At 48.4% G+C, this 16,559-nt stretch overlaps 1 protein-coding gene across 1 annotated transcript; it reads right to left on the bottom strand.

Annotated features, from left to right (window-relative positions):
• Positions 1–7,684: 7,684 nt before the first annotated feature.
• Positions 7,685–9,823, bottom strand: Foxq1 (forkhead box Q1). The gene has a single exon (XM_055619101.1). It carries the CDS (start codon positions 9,752–9,754, stop codon positions 8,543–8,545), a length of 1,212 nt encoding a protein of 403 aa, XP_055475076.1. The 5' UTR covers positions 9,755–9,823; the 3' UTR covers positions 7,685–8,542.
• Between the last annotated feature and the right edge of the window lie 6,736 nt (positions 9,824–16,559).

Below are 16,559 nucleotides of genomic sequence, written 5' to 3'. Positions count from 1 at the left end.
TGGCTGTACCTAGTGTGTATATATAATATGATATACTATATATGTGATATATAATATAATAATATATAATATAATGTATAATAATATAATATATAGTATGTAATATTTTATATATACACACACACAACCCAGGGTGCAGTCTGACTCCATATCTCATCTTTATTGCCAGCCGGGAAGCTGGCCGCCTCAGCTCTTGCCTATGCTAGCCTTCCCTGGCCTCCAGCTCTGTAGCTGAGAGGCTTGGATGTGTGACTTTGCTTGTAGCATTCACCCCTCACCTTGCCAGCCCTCCACACTAGTGCCTTGACTCCCAGATAACCACTTGCTTGACTGTCAACTATTTGCTGGCTAGGGGGCTATCTTCCCCCCCTCCCCCCCAGAAAACATTCAGTAGTGTCTAAAATAATTCTTCAGGAAAGGAAGAAGGGAGAGAGGTGATATGCCCTTGTGATTTTGACTGGCCGAAGGGGTCCCTCAGGTCCAGGGAGTGGGTCTTCTGGTCCCAGGAAAGTAAGGTGGCAATGCTAGTGGGGGTGCAGAAGCACTTCTCTAGCAGAAGATCCCAGGACAGCATTCCTGTGTTTCCTGAGCCTGGCAGAGCAGAGATTTGGCCTTGACATATTTGAGTGTACCAATCCCTTATTCTTCAGATTGCTTGTCTTAGAGTTAAATCCAGTGTCTGGCTACTGGGCATGCTAGGTGATAGCGAGGTTTCATCCTCCCACAGGGCAAAGAGAGAAAAGGAGCAGAGGGACTGAGGAGCAAGACAGTGGCTGACACAGGATCAAGGTTGGAGAAGCCTCCTGTTTGCAGCAGAGCTGATAGGAACTCTATGCTATACTCAATTGCTGTGGTGCCTGAATCTAGACTAGATTGCCTGTCCTTACCACATCCTGCATTTGCTTTCTCTCTTGAGAAAACTATGGACAAGAGCAAGATAATCTGACCAAGGAATTTCGAGGCAAATTGCTTCCATTTACAGCCTCTAGTATTAGTCACAGGGACTAATGACCATTGGGAGGGGAAGTCCATTGTGATTTATCTGTGGTGGATCATGACATATTGATTTTGTGAATTCTCTTTATCTTTAATTCCTAGAAGGATCACAAATCATGTCATTCCTGCCAATGAGGCATATAAAACAAAGCTTAAAATTACCAAAAAGATGACGATTACCTTTGAAAACCGTGGTTTGTGTTTGTCGGGATAGTATGTTTGGTACACAAGAGAATGAGTCTTCCCAGGCCAGAACATCAGTCCTCCGAGGCTTTGCCGTTAGCAAATGTGTGAAAGGAGAGGTCACAACTTGTGCCACTTACTCTGACTTCCCCATTTAATAGAATTTCTATTCATTTAAAATTGTGTAGCAAACTGGTTCCAATGGGAGGGAGTTGGGTGGAGCTGGATTGGTGAGGCCAGCAGAATGCTGTATGAAAGGGCTTTGGTAGAACTTTGGCCCTCTTCCAGGACTCAACAAGCAACCTGCCATGGGCCCTGTTGGGAGCTGACTCTGGATTCTATTGAATCAACACTGACTAAAGCTACAGTGGTTTTCATATCCTGTGACTCACTGAGCAAGATAGGTTTCTGGGGCCCCAATCTGTGATCTCAGGTACTTCAGCTTTGCTTAGGGACACAGCTTGGTAGGAAAACCAGAGTCACCACACCTCACTTTTCTTCTGCAAGTCCTGCTGGAGTTATGTTTTGGAATACACAGGCTCATTTAATTTTTAGGGGATCTAAATTGGCAGGTGTGTCCTCCTGATTCTAACTCCGAAGTCCGTTCGTGTTTCTGAAGCAGATGCTGATGCCATCTGCTTCAGGCAAGGGGGAGAAAAGCAGGAAAAAGGCCCTCCACATGTCTAGAGACATATTCCTGGGCTGGTGGGTTTTGCTTCAGCCAAAACCTCGAATGAGCCACATCCTTGTGTGTTTGAGTGTGATGAGGTCTTTTATTGCATTTATAAATGTCCCCTGAGGCTATTACTCAAAAGGGTTCATCTAATAAATAAGACAACTAATAATTATTCTGCTTCAGATTGCTAGCTATGCGTAACTTCTCCGAGGGGTCAAAAGTGTTATGTTTGCTCAACATTGTTCCGGCATTCTGACACTTGTGATTGCAGGACTGCAGTGCAGGTGAGGTCAGGGTGCAGCAGGAGTTGCATTCATGTGGCCTCTTTCATGGAAGGGTGCTGCTTTCCGAAAGCATGGACGGCTAAGCATGTTTGATCGTCTGTGGGGTCCCAGAGAACCCAGTTCATGCTCAGGTCCTTCTTTTACGAATTAGCCCTCTTAGAGTTCTAGGCTTTGATCTCCACGTTGGGAATGGGAAGGATCCTAGGAGCTACTTTTTCTTTTCCTTTCTTGAAAATCAAATCTGTCTTCAGCGACAATGCTTCTTCCCACTTGGGCTGTCTGCTCTGCTCCTGTCCATCTTTTCTCAATCCGCCAGCTGCATTCCCAGCTGCCCAATGCACTCAGGCCCAGTGCAAAGCTGTTGTGCTGTTGTTTCCACTTCTGCTTCATAATTTTCCTGGCTTCTGGCAGCCACCCACTCTGGGATTCTGAAATGTTCAAGGAGACTTTTGGGATAAGGATGGTTTTCTAAGAGGATAAAAGCCCCCAAAGCATCCTGGGTGCCTGTCACTGTGCCCAGTGATGCCTCATGAGCTTATTCAGACCCAGAAGCAAGAAAAACTTCGGTAAAAGATAAAGGGTTTCCCACTAAATGGGAGAAACACATACTATCACTCATGTTTGACATTTGAGTTCTGCTGGTCAATGCTTGGCATCCCAGGGCAAGGGGGGTAACGTTCAGCTTTGAAGGCAACTGTCCTTTCCAGGAAGGGAAAACCAAGATCCTAGGTCTAGACAATGCCAGAGGAAAATGAGGCTTCCCCAGAAAAATGACTGATATATTTTCAAGATGCATCTATACAAACATGTGGATATATGTATTTCCATGTCTTCAGGCTCCTAAGTGCTAGCTGTGATCTTAAGTTGTATCATCTCTGTACTCCTGGAAATTGGCTTTTAAATAAACAAATGAAGGGCTGGTTTGATTTCTCTGAGTCCTAAATGCCTTGTTTGTAATGGAGTCTCTTGAAAACAGCCCAAAGTCTCTCAGCTTCTGCCTCTTGCCTCCTGAAAGAAGCATGCCAGCGTTTCATACCTATCTCTCCAAGCTGAGACTTCAGTGAGAAATTAAGATTGTCAAGAACACTCAGGGAGGAGATATTACTGAAAACACACATTGTGACAAGCCAGAACGACAAGCTGGAAGTATTCTTTCCATGTTAATGGTCTCCGATAGATTTTGCAATGTCTGGGAGAACTTTAACCACGTTTTACAATGCGGCCACACTCTGAAACATGCACTTGCTCCCAAGTTTACTTGAGTGTAGGGAGAAGAAAGAAATACTTGTGGTCATCTTTGACACTTCGTGGGAGTTTTCATGGAGCTCAATTGTGAAGAGAAGCATGCTATGACCCTCCCAGCTATTGCTCTATTGAAGCCCATGGGGATGACCACTTTCCTAGGGTAACCAAGCTACCGTTCAGATGGAGCCTTCTTAGCGTTTTTGTTTGCGTTCTTTCTTGAGTGGGACTTTGCCTGGTGTGTGTATGTGTATGCGTGTGTGTGACTTGAGCATTAATAGACAGAGTGCCAAAATCTTCCCACCTTTCCTTTGATGGCTAGAAACTGTGTGAGGGATATTGAATCCATATATTAGTTGGAGCATAGGATAGAGGTGATCAAAGCTCTGCTACAGTGTGTTCTCAAAGCAGAACTTCCTGAGGTCTAGGAAACACAGGGCAAGTGTGATCTTTCTGTTTGGCTGTAGGTCTCCAAAGCAAACGTTGTTGCAGTTCCTTTTCCAATATGTGCAGGAGTTAGCCAACGACAGGAATGACATTTGCTTCTAATCACTCACCCATTTTAATAATGCTGAAAAGATACGAGGCTGAGAACTGTACAATCACCAGTGGTTCATGACCCATGAAATCTTTGCCAAGTTGAAAGAGATCCTCAAATCTGGGACGAGTTACAGCTTTATGGTTTTGATCATGGTCTTCTTGGAAGATGCTTATTAGGGCCATTTGTTGACAACATTAAGAATTAACAAATTATGTTGTTAAAGCATAACAAAAGTTTAATGGGCTCATTAGGGGACTATAAAGTGTGTTACTTAAGAGAAAGATATTGTGGTGTTGGAAAGCACGAAATATTTACAAAAACACTCTTCAGAGTCTAATTTCTAGAACCGAGGCAAAGCTCAGCTATTGTGGTCAAAAGAATTACAATAAAGTAGTAACAAAGAGAAGCAAAATCCTTTTACACTGGGTGACAGTAAGCGCTTCCTCCCCCATACTGTGAATGTAAATATATTGAGCTAGCTTTTTTAAGCTAAAAATCTAACATAAAGGAGAGGCATTCCACTTTCTTTTTAATATAGAACAAGGGACTTTTTGTTTGTTTGTTTGATACCTGGTATGGGAAAAACAATGACTATGGGGAATGCTTACCCCCTCCAATGCTTATCCCAAGAGAGGAGAGACAAGTTGTCTGAAGTCCCTCTTTTCCAAGTGGAATTCTGCTTGTTGTAGTCTGCAGGAGTGCACCTATGGGACTCTGCAGACAGTGGAAATCAGTGCTGGCTGTATCATGCATGATGGGGTGAAGGGCTGGTCTACAATGTCAGCAGCCACTTTGTTAAAAAAAAGAAAGAAAGAAAAAGAAAGGAAAAGAGGACAGTTTGGGGGAGGAGCAGAGAGTAAGTTTTTGGTAATGAGAGAAATCACTTGCCAATTGGGAAATCTGCTCATCACGGTCGTAAAAGTGAACTGAGACAATTTCATGTAGTTCAGCTAAATTCAGGCCTAAGTGTGTTGGGTCTGAAATCTCTGCATTATTGTGGAAAGGATTCTGCCTCGGGAGCTACAGTCTTGAGGTTCTAGACCCAGGTCTAGAATGGAATACTTCAAGACAGCCCACAGGCCACCGTTTTCTTGAACCTAAAGTGAGTGTTCTCTCTTAGATTCAAAGATGTGCATTTATTTGCGAGTCTGTGAATTTGTTGTGTATGTTGAGTGTGGATATACATTCCCAGAGGTAGAAAAAAAAATGTAATTTGTGAAACTTCAAAGTGGCTGAGAGGGAACACAGTAAGTTGTAAAACTTACTGATTTTCACAGGTCAGCAAGTCTAATCCTGGAAAGTTTTGTTGAGCTTCTAGAAGAATCTTTGTTTGCCGGTGGGGAGCTTGGCTTTTTCATGGAGGGGATAGTGGAGAGAGGGTATTAAGAATCTGACTCAGTTCTAGACGTAGCCTGAGGCTCTTTATCCAGGAGCTGGGTTTTTTGGAGTGAACCATCCCACGATAGTGAAAATTCTCCCCTTCTCGCCTTACTCAGGCAGCAAAGGCTCCAGAACACTGGATGCTCTTGGCCTGCCATTGGTCAAGTTCATCACCAGCTGGAGCAGTGCAAGGGGTCTGATGACTGAATGGATTAACATGAAGGAGATATCACTGTCCAGGGATCTGGCCTCCACAGGCATCTGACTTGAGCCTTGACTGCGGAGCCAGAAAGACAGAGTGGGCATTGGTCCTTCCTCTCCACTGTACTACTCCGACCTTCACTGGCCTGGAATTTTCTGAGTAATTGGCAGTGAGCTCTTTGGGGTGACAGGGACGAGGAAGGTTATTTGAGGGTTCTTTGAAAACCTCAAGTGTCCCTTTACCAGCAGCCCTAGGTCTAGACAGGCTTGTCAGGCATCAAAAGACATTTCCTCAACCAAATCTGATGTCCACTCTTCACTCCTGCTCTCTGCTTGGCCAGGGTCTGCACCTGTGTCTTGCTAGCTGGCAAGTGCATGCGGGACAGAAGCCCAGCAGCAGAACCCCTGGCAATAGGAGGTTGGGGTGCGGTGTGGTGAAGGGTGGTTGTGGAAGGGGCAGACAGAGGACAGGAGGATGGGGAGGAGAGGCTGGGACACTGCTCTGTTCTTGGTCCTGCTCCTGAACCTCTAAGTCCTGCAATCTCCTCTAGGCTGGCAGCGAGTCCAGTTTTCCCAGTGCATAGTGCTGGTGGGAAGAGGCTGCCACTGGCAGGCTTAGGAGCTGCTGAGCTCAGACCTGGTCCTAGCAGCAAAGTGATCGAGCTTCAGCTCAGAAGGCCTGTGTGTCTGTCTTGCCAAGCTGAAGTATGGCCTGAAAGTGTCTGCGCCCTTCCCCAATCCCCAAACTGTTCTGTCAACCTGGTGGCCCAGCATCCAAAAACACACATATCTGGGGCCTTCGAAGTCTTTGGGCCCATGGCAGAGGATATGAACTGACAATGAATAGCCCAACTGAGACAGACAAGAAACTCCCTGGCCCAGGACTCTGACAATTCCCTTGAAAACCCTTCAGTCCCTAGGGACAAAGGTTTAGGAAGGACCATAGTGTGTTGACTCTCAGTTTATTAGGAGGGATGATTTCCTTCTGAGGGGAGGATAAACAGCTGTGATTCATAAAATGCCACCTTTTCCTCTCTTTTAAATTGGTTTTTGTATTCTTTGATATAAACATTGATTTCAGTAAATGGCAAAAGACATACCATTTAGGAAGAAAACAGGAGTGTCAGTGGACATATGAGCATCAGCTTTCGTAACACAGGTGCCCACTGCACAGGTAACATGCCTAACTGTAGAGAGGCCAGGCAGCTGTGCAAGCCAAACACACCGGCTCTCACAGCCAGGGAGGACTCTGGGAGTGAGCAGCCCTCAACACGTGATTCCCTCAGAGTAGAACCTGCCCTCCCTTTTCTCACTTGCTGCTCCGCTTCAGCTTTATTTTCCCACCTAATTATCAACTGTGTGAGCGCAAGTGTCTACCTTTTGCAACAATCCAACCCTGTTAGTATAGCTCTTACCATTACTGAGCAGTTAGAACACCAGTCAGTGAAGCTTGCTACTTTGTCATCTTTCTTCTGCCCCTGACCAAGAAGGGGCATCCTCCTCTCTTCACTTTGAAATATTAAGATCCCAGGTCATCTTTCTGTCAGGTTTAAGACAGGCTTTATTTCCCCAAGAATGGAAGGGCTGGCAAGAAGGCCCAAGTTTCTTCTCTGGGGATTTCTCACCACTTCAGAATTTTATGATGTGCAAAAAGGTTCTGGGGGACCTGCTGCCTTCAAACTCACCAAGAAACGGTGTCTACATTTACAAATAATATCTCAATTCAAGACAGGAGTGACCACGGAAACGTTCACACTCAAGTAAACGTTTTAGTTCACGAAAAACACCGGTATTCAAGTTGCCCTGAAAATTGCCTGAAGACATTTTTGGCGTGTCAATAACTTTTATGCCAAGATCAAGTTTCCAGCTTCAATCAACTGACTTAAGAAAATGCCCACCTGACTAAAAGTTGTTGGCATAGCTCAACGGACCTGCTTGAGGTTCTTACAGGGGAGAGAGACAGGCACATCTATGTATTGTCCTGCATGTCTTCGAGTCTAGGGAACCCTATTAATGGAAGACCCATCCTGAACATTGTAAAGAAACAACCTGAAAATGAAACCACAAATATTTTGACCCCAGTATAAAGTTTTTTTTTTTTTTTTTTTTTTTTGAGATTCCCTGAACCCACTTTAGGGGCTGGTGATTAAACTCTCTACCCCAATCTATAACCACAAAGTGTTTTGCAGATCAAATGTGAGTTTTATTTAAAAAAAACAAAAAAACAAGCAGTATGCCTGGGCTTCATAAAATTTATACACGAATATATACATAGACACAAATAATATTATAATAAAAATCACACTTGGTTTCACGTGGTGGTGGCCCTGGCACCCCACAAACATAATGTTAACTTCTCCTTTAAAGAAATTGCTTGGCCCAAGAAGACCACAGTTAGGTAACCACTAATAAAGCTGTAGCCGTTGCCTGCAACATTTCAATTCAGGTTTCAAAAATATATAAATAATTTAATTACAAAACCCAACAACATTTCCCCCTTTTTTTTGGCACAGTGAAGCATTGGTTGATAGCAGAGAAAATGACCGAAGACTGACAGCTCTCTCACACTCAGCCACGCCAGTGAACGCCACACACGCACACCCAGCGGGGTCTCAAAACCCCAAACAGTAGTCATCATTTATCCCATGGAGTGGTTCCCTGATGTACTTTTCTTTTCCTTTTTTTTTAATGGGTGGGGAAGACAAATCAGTGGAAGGTGCAACAAAAAAACAGTAGGAGCAGGAGGGAGAGGAAAGCCTCTATGCAGGAGAGTAACAGGCCTGGCCAAGAAATAGGAAAGAACGGCTTTGATCCTCTGTAAAGTTACAAAAGACAAAGGAAACTATTCTGGACTAAGTTAAAACACTTGGGTCAAAATGCTTAACTTTAAGGCACGTCTGATGGAGAGTAAAAAATAAAAATAAAATAAAAACTCTATTCCTCAGGAAAGTGGAAAGTGCACAGCCCTGGAGCCTGCATTTCAACCTTCTCAACCAACTCTATCTAACCCGGGCCCTCTGCGGAGCTCGAGGCTCCGCTTCAAGCTAGCAGCGTCTCCACGGGGTAGGACAGGTGCGGGCCGGGAGCGCAGGCCGAAGCCGCCTGCAGGGCCGCGGGCAGCCGCAGGGGGCAGTACAGGTGCGCCGCGCCGCCCGTCTCCGGCGCTCGGAACGGCTTGGCCGGGGCCGCCGGCGCGGAGAGGGGCGCCAGCAGCAGGGGCGCGGCGGCGGAGGGGCCCTCGGTCCCGCGCGACGCCAGCAGCGCGGGCTCGCCCGCTCCGTAGGCGCAGAGCGGCAGCAGGGCGCCGCCGGGAGCGGCGGGCAGGAGCGCGGGGTAGGCGCGCAGCGGCGGGCAGGGCGCCGCCCCCCAGGGCAGCGGCGGCCCCGGGGCCGCGTCGCCGTCGCGGCGGCGGCTGCGGAACGGCTTGCTGAGGATGCTGTCGATGGCGAAGGAGCTGGAGAACTTGCTCGCCGGGCTGGAGCGCTCCTCCTGGCGGGCGGGCGAGCGCGCGAGCGGGGAGGAGCGGCCGGAGGGCGGCGCGGGCTGCGGGGTCCCCGCGGGCCCCGGGGAGGCTTCCTCCAGCCGCAGCCCCGAGCCGGGGACCGCCGTCCGGTGGCTGAGGCGCTTGCGGCGGCGGCGGAAGACCCCGTCGGCGAAGGTGTACTCGCTGTTGGGGTTGAGCATCCAGTAGTTGTCCTTGCCCCAGGGCCGCGAGGGGTCGCGCAGCACCTTGACGAAGCAGTCGTTGAGCGAGAGGTTGTGGCGCACCGAGTTGCGCCAGCCCGTGTAGCTGCCGCGGAAGAACGGGAACTTGCCCATGAGGTACTCGTTGATCTCGGCCAGGGTCAGGCGCCCGCCCGCGGAGTCGCGGATCGCCATGGCGATGAGCGCAATGTAGGAGTACGGGGGCTTGGGGCGCCGCGTGTACGGCTTGCTGCGCGCGCCCTCGCCGCCGCCCGCGCACGACCCGGCCCCGGGGCCCTGCGCCCGGCTCTCGGCAGCCTCGGCGCCGTCCTGGGCGCCCGACCCGCCGCCGCTCGAGTTCCTCCCGCCTCCGCCACCTTCCGGATCCCCGGCGCCGCCGCCGCCGCCCGCCACCGGGCTGTTGGCCGCGCAGTCCCCGTCCGAACCTAAGGAGTCGTCGCCGGCCGCCGACAGCGGAGATGGCGCGTCGCTGCCGCCGGCCCCCTCCGGGTCGCTGCCCGTCTTGTCCCCGTGCGCCGCGCGCGGGGCGAACACCTCCAGTTTCATGCCGGGCGCTGCTGCTCCCCCGTCCGGCGCTTGTCCCCGTCTCCTGCGAGGTCGTAGGAAGCGAGTAGCGCGCGGTGGCGATCCCGCGGACCCGGGGGCCCCTTTTCTCCCGGGAGGGACCGCTCCTGCGACCTTCCGAGAGAGGCACTTGCCCTTAGAAAGCTTCTCTTCCGCTGGAAGGGTTTTTTTGGAGGGGTTATGAGTGTTGGGTGAACTGAGGGGTGGAGGAACAGGAGCCGGTGCAGCGCTGTCCTTACTCCGAGGTGTAGAGACTTTGGGAGGAAAGCGAGCGAGGGATAAGGAGCCACCCCGCGACGCGGGTGCCAGAGCGTGCCAGCCTTGGGATTTCGTGCTGGGAGGAAAGAACCTCCGTCCCCGGGCGTCCAGAAGTGTCCGTTCGCTGGGTGTCCTGGTCTCGGGCAGAAGTCTTCGGGGCACCGAGCTGACGTCCGATGGCGCACCCGCTACCCTCGAGAGCCCATGGGACCGAGTCCTCGAGGCCGCCGCGCCCGCAGCCGCCTTGCCACCCCCGGCCTCCCGGGCAGCATGTCCGCACTGGCCGGCCGCGGCAGAATCTCGCCTCCACCTTCAGTCCGGCCCCATATAACCCCGCGGCGGCTCCGTGGAGGCGGGGCCTGGGCGCCCACGGCCAGGGGGTGGGGGAAACGAGGTGACCAAGGTGGCCGCGGCTCCCCCGCGGCGCTCACCAGGCCCGGGCCACGCGGCGGCGCGGCCACAGCCTCTCTCCCCGGCGCAGGTTGTTTGTTTTGGGTCCGGCCGGCCCCGCCCTCCCGGCCTCGCCAATGGGGAGAGAGCGCGCGACTGGGGTGTGCACGCGAGTGTGTGTGCGCTGGTGCGGCGGCCCCGCCCGTCCTGCCGCGCAGGTAGCAGCTTCTGGCCTCCCGCGGCCGGGGAGTGGGTTTTTTGCTCCTTGGGATTCCCGGAGACGATTATTCTCCCGCGGCTGGTAGAGTTGGTACATTATGACACCCCAGAGAGACACCTAAGAGGGCCGGGCCGGGGGACCCAGGCTTTGCCTAGGTCAGGCTGCGGTCCTGAGCTGCGCGCTGCGGGGACAGTGGCGGTTCTTAGAAAAGGAAAACCCCTCTGGAGCCGACTGGATCGCCGAACTGCAAAAAAGTCGTGGAACAGCCTTTGCACTGACCTCTTTCCCGTACCCTTCCTCAGATTTCCTCTCTATGGCTAACTTTCCCCCCTTGCAACAAGTAAAAATCTTGAGCTTGGAATTGTATGTCTCTTTTCGGTTGTTGGAGCCTCTTGCTTCTTAGCCAGCCTCGGACTTTCGCTTTTATTTTGTCATACCTGCCTGGAGGCTCTGAGGAGGGAGGCAATTCGCTACACTTAGTGAGACATGGGGGGAAAGGTCGTTGCAAGAGGAGTGACAGGCTCTACCAGCACTTGAGTCCCTTCCGAAGCCTTGAGATTTGGGCAGAGCCTACAGCCATGCAGTTCCTGGGATTGGCAATCAACAAGATTCACGGGAGGATGTGTGCTCCTTGGAGTCTGAGCCAAGGGCAAGGCGTGTTTACCGCCATTTGTCCCCAGCCATCCTCTAGGACTTGCTTTGGCTTCGGTGCCACCGGTGTCAGACAGGAAAGGAGGCTCCCTTCTACTCCTCCGACTCCGACTCCGGCGCCAACTCGGTGTCAGTTCTCCAAGGAAAGGGGGTCTTGCACGGGGAAGGGTGCACTTCTGACCCTATGCCTACCACGCCAGCTTCCTCCTTCCTGCTTTTGTTGCAAATAGCATCCAGGCTAAGACTAGGTGGAAGCGCATCTTTGAAGTTTATTTTATTACTTTCCACCATTTGTGTGGAAAACATACACAAGCTTTTCTTATCTCCAGTCAGGGAGCTCTTAAAGGCGTTCCGAGCGCAGTGGGCACCATGACAGCCTGGGAGAAGCCTGGTATTTTATGTTATGGATTGCATTGCTGTTCACTGCACAGTGTGCTGCTAAAGCCCGGTGGGGAATGGCTCCAGCCACTTAGAGGGGCTCACCTTAGCTCTAGCCTGGGAATGGATGGTACCTAGGTCCTGGCCAGGGAAGTGAGTTGGGATGAGAAATTAGTTCGGCAAGGAGGCAAAGCATTGATTTGGCCAGGGATAAAAGACTTTCTTGACGAAGGTTTTCCTTGTTTGAACTGTGGGGGTAGGCAGGGCAGGACAGGAGAGCTCATGCCTGTTTGGAGGAGGAGATAAATTTAGGAGGGTTGAGACTCAGAAAGGCCAGAGGGAGATTCCAGGCCTGGATGGGGGTAGCCCACATCACCCCCCATCCTGTACTCCATTTTCTCCTCTTTTAACCCAGTGTCCACTCTGGCCTCTAGCTGCAGCAGATAGCCTCCTTACCTTGACCATGGCTAGGTCAAGAACTGCCCATTCCTCATTCCTATTAAGCTGACTGTTGGGTTCGGAGCTTGTGAAAGTTTGAGAGGATGAGAGGGGAATGGGGATGGAGAATTCTCTGCAGGGTAACCTTTTCTACTTTGTGAGTTTGATTTTGGAAAAGAAGACCTCCGGGAGGAAAATGGACAGGTCCGGCCATCTGGAAAGGGGAAAAGGAACCTGGGAACTAGGCTATAGATTCCCATATCACGGCTCTCTCTCCTGTGCCCCATCAATGCCATGTGCTGAGAAAAAGTGTGTCTTCAGCTAACATCAGAAATAAAGCTGTTGTGTACTGGTGCAGCCGATTTTGGTATTATTATTTCTAGTGGGTGTTTTGTAGCTGAGGAATCATTCCCTTCCTGGGGATGTTAAGAGAAAACAGCAAGGAGGAAAAATGTCTGTTCTTGGCATCTTTTTCCACACATCCTTGAAGTTGGGGTTTAAAAGTTTAAAAGAGCTGACACTGCCCCCTGCCCCCATCTCCATTTTTCCCACCTGTTTAAAAATGGATATTTTCACTCTCTAATTTGGGGGGGGGAGGTTATGATGTTGATAGATTAATAACAAGTGCCTGTAGATGATCCTGAGCAAATGGCTGAGTGTGAGAAAGACCTATTAGCTATTTTTCCCCCTACCCTTTAATTTTCATGAAGATAAAGGTGGCTGAGCGTGATAGAGGGAACACTCATGTCTCTGTGACCTTGTTTCCATCCTGAGGTGGTTTTAGGACAAGAAAAGTAGGCAGAATATGTAGACGCCAACACAAACTTACCAGTGGACACTGTTGCTTTCTTAATGGGGTAGTGTTTTCCCACCCACTTTCTAAACGTTAATCTAGAAAAGAAGTAATCCCTAAAACACCTAGGTGACTTAGTAGACTAGAATAGACCCCCATTGTTAATACCGGGAACTCATTCTCTGCATCAGAATAACGAACAGCCTTGGAGTATAAAGAAGAGCACAGAACCATCCAAATGTTTTCTCTCTTCTCCACCACTTTGAGGAATGCCTCCTAAAAATGCCACTTGCATTCTACAAGACCAACCACCTAGAAATTATTTCAGAAATGTCTCTGCTTTGATGGGTGGCCAAGAGGCTTCCTGCTTGTTGTAGTCCCTGGATATAAAACACGTGTAGCCCAGTGTTTTGGAAATGGCTGGGTTTCTTTCCTTATTAACCTTTAACAGTAGTCATATTGGGTCTGAAGAGAAGATAAACTTTAAACAGCCTTGTGGTGGAGAACTGGGACTCTGGATAAATTTGTAGTATAATGTGGTTAAGAATTCTCCCTTCGTAACTAGGGTCCGTAGCACATGCCTCTAATCCCAGCACTTGGGAGGCAGAGGCAGGGAGATCTCTGTGAGTTGGAGGCCAGTCTGGTCTACAAAGCAAGTCCAGGACAGCCAGGGTTACACAGAGAAACCCTGTCTTGAAAAACCAAAGAAAGAAGCTTCAGGCATTAAGAAAGAGCTAATGCAGAGAGTCCCAGGGTAAAATGAAAGGCTTTGCACTTTTGTTCAGTGCCTTTTAAGGGTTCAGAGAGAGCCTGGCTTGGGACTAGGAGTTAGGAAGCAGAAAAGGGGCTCTGTAGAGATAGAGCCTGTCCCTTTGTTCCCCTAGATTTAGTAAAAACACTGAAGAACAGCAGTACTTTGCTGTCTGTTCTAACCCACATTTTTCTAGTCTGAAGAGGGGGATGGTTTATTTAGTAGGCACCCAAGATTTTGAAAACAGTGAGCAGAGACTGATTTGCGTATGTCAGCAGTGGATAAGGCCCAGGTAATCTTACACACCCTCCTCCCCACTTCTTTCCAAAGGAATTTTAATAGGATCATGTGTTTGTTTTGTCTTGTTTGATCAGTCTCCTTTTGGTCCTCTGGCTGGGGGCATGGTTGAATCAAAGAATCCTGGGATCTGGCCAGGGTGACTGACCAGATTCGAACTTCAGTTTGTGCTTCATGTCCAGAGACTACAATCAGGAAGCAGGAAACCTCTTGGGGACCCATCGAGCCAGAAGAAGCACTGGACTAAGTGAACCCTATTTCTAGGCGGTGGGTCTTGTAAAAGGCAAGTGGCAGGGAGGCAGGCCTAAAATGGTTGAGAAGAGAACAAACAGCTAAGGAAAATTTGAGAAAAGATAAAAAAAAAATTTGATTATCTAGGTCAGGACAGAGGTTAGAGATGTTTGAGGAAGTGACCTGATTCTGTAACCCAGAGACAAAAATCCTAGTCACTGTAGCATAGTGTGGGAAGGTATTATCCAGGGATAAAAGAAAGCCTTGGGCTGCTTTGTTACAATAGGATGATAGCCTTGACCCTGGGGACACTGATCAGATCTGAGGAATTCTCATTGCGAAGTCTTAGTCCAGATCCCCAAGTTCTGATGTTCCTTACACTTCCAATTTTAAAAGCCCAACAAGGTATCTTTTGTGTATCTTTGCAATTTTAATTCTAGTCTTTAAAATTCTTAGACGTTGAGCTTGCTATTTCTAGAATAAGCTACAAAGCAGGCCTTTCCTGATGTTTATCATAAGAAGGGGCCAGGTTTTCCTATAGAGATAAGTGGCTTTCACCTTCAAGAAGAGTGCCATCACCTTGAGGTCATGGACTGTCAGGATGCTCAGTCAGTAAGACGTGAGTATTAGGACTCGAGTTTAATTCTCCCAAATAAAGCTAGGTCTGGTGGCAAAGAATTTTAATTCCAGCACTGGGAAGGCAGAGACAGGTAGATCCCTAGGGCTCACCAGCCAGCCTACTTGGTTAGTCGTAGGCCAGTGAGAAGCCATGTCTTAAAATAAACAAACAAAGCAGATACCCAACAAATGACCTTTAGCCTCTACACACATATGCAAAGGCTCTCTCAACCCCCCTGCACACCCACAAACAATGCCAATACTAACTCTAACAGTAATAAAATCAGCAACTACCAGATATTAGACTCTTTATGGTGCCCTTTCTGTCTTCAAGTTGAGGGAGGTCATTTTAGAGGGAGAGACTGGACTGTCTTTGGAATCCCTGATGGCTAATTTCCTGGTGCCAACCCAACAAAGTTGCCAGGTGAAAAAAAGGGGAAAGAAAGTCCCTGAGTGAAGGAGCAATTTCTTGTGTCCATTTATTCCACACCTATGGCCAGGATCCCATCCTGTATTCCAGAAAGAGATGTCATAAGCCCCTTGCTTGAACACCTGGTGGAACTTGATTGTTGGGTTGTCCAGAGAGATAAAAACACACTTACTTAGTAGATCATGTAAGAAAGGTTGTAGTGGAGCTGTGAAGAAAATCTCTATCATCTATCAATCAATCAATCAATCAATCTATCCATCTATTGTTTATCCATTTACACCTATGAAAAATCTATATATTTGTTATAGAGAATTTGAAACATATCCAAAGTACACACACAGAGAGAGAGAGAGCACACTTAGAACAGCATACTAAAATACCATTCAATTATCACCTAGATCATAATTTATGTTTGTGACCACTCTGTTTCATGTCTATCTTCTTTATCCCATTTTATGGTTTTTTTTGTTTGTTTGTTTGTTTTTTTCTTTTCACAGTACTGGGGATTGAATCCAGGGCTTACGAATGCCAGGCAAGCATGTTGGCACTGAGCTATATTCCAAGTTACTTATTTCTCTGAGACAGGGTCCTACCTTGTGGTCCATACTATTCTTAAATCCATATCCCCCTGCCTCAGCCTCTCTGTGTGCCAGGGGTATGGTGTGTACCACCAACACCCAGCTTTTCTGTAAGGTTCTTATGAGGTTAATTAAAACCTTGTGCTGTTTATATTGTGCTTAGAGTTAGCCTCCATATCCTTGGGTTTCTACATCTGCAAATTAAGCCAGTTTTGGACTGAAAGTATTTCAGTAGATTGCATTTGTACTGATCTCATACAGCCTTTCTTTTCTTGTCTTTTTTCCCTGTGTAACATAATGATGGTTTATATAGAGCATTGACATTGTATTAGGTATTGTCTGTAATCTAGAGGTGTTTTTAAGTATAGGGGACATTATACACAGCTTATATGCAGTTACAATGCCATTTATGTAAAACAACTGAGCATGTTCAGATATTGGTATTTGTGAGGTCCTGGAACCAGTTTCCATCAAGGATACTGAAGGGTGGCTGTAATTCGGCATCTTTGACATTAGATTTTTATTAAAAATTCAAGTACTAAAGTCTCTCTAAATACAGGCCTTATTAAAAATAAAAATGTGGGGTTAACAAGATGGCTCACTGGTAAAAGTGCTTGCCATGCAAGAAGGAAAGAGCTAGCTGCAAAGTTGTCTTCTGACACATACCACTCACCATGTCGGGTGCATGCCCAATGCACTCACACATGTGTGTGCACACACACATGCACACACACATGCACACATTCATATGTGC

Source organism: Psammomys obesus, unplaced genomic scaffold (genome assembly GCF_907164565.1).
Source record: "Psammomys obesus unplaced genomic scaffold, mPsaObe1.curated_primary_1811, whole genome shotgun sequence".
NCBI classification, from domain to species: domain Eukaryota; kingdom Metazoa; phylum Chordata; class Mammalia; order Rodentia; family Muridae; genus Psammomys; species Psammomys obesus.
The sequence above is the reverse complement of the archived record's forward strand: the minus strand, read 5'-3'. Positions and strand labels throughout refer to the sequence as shown.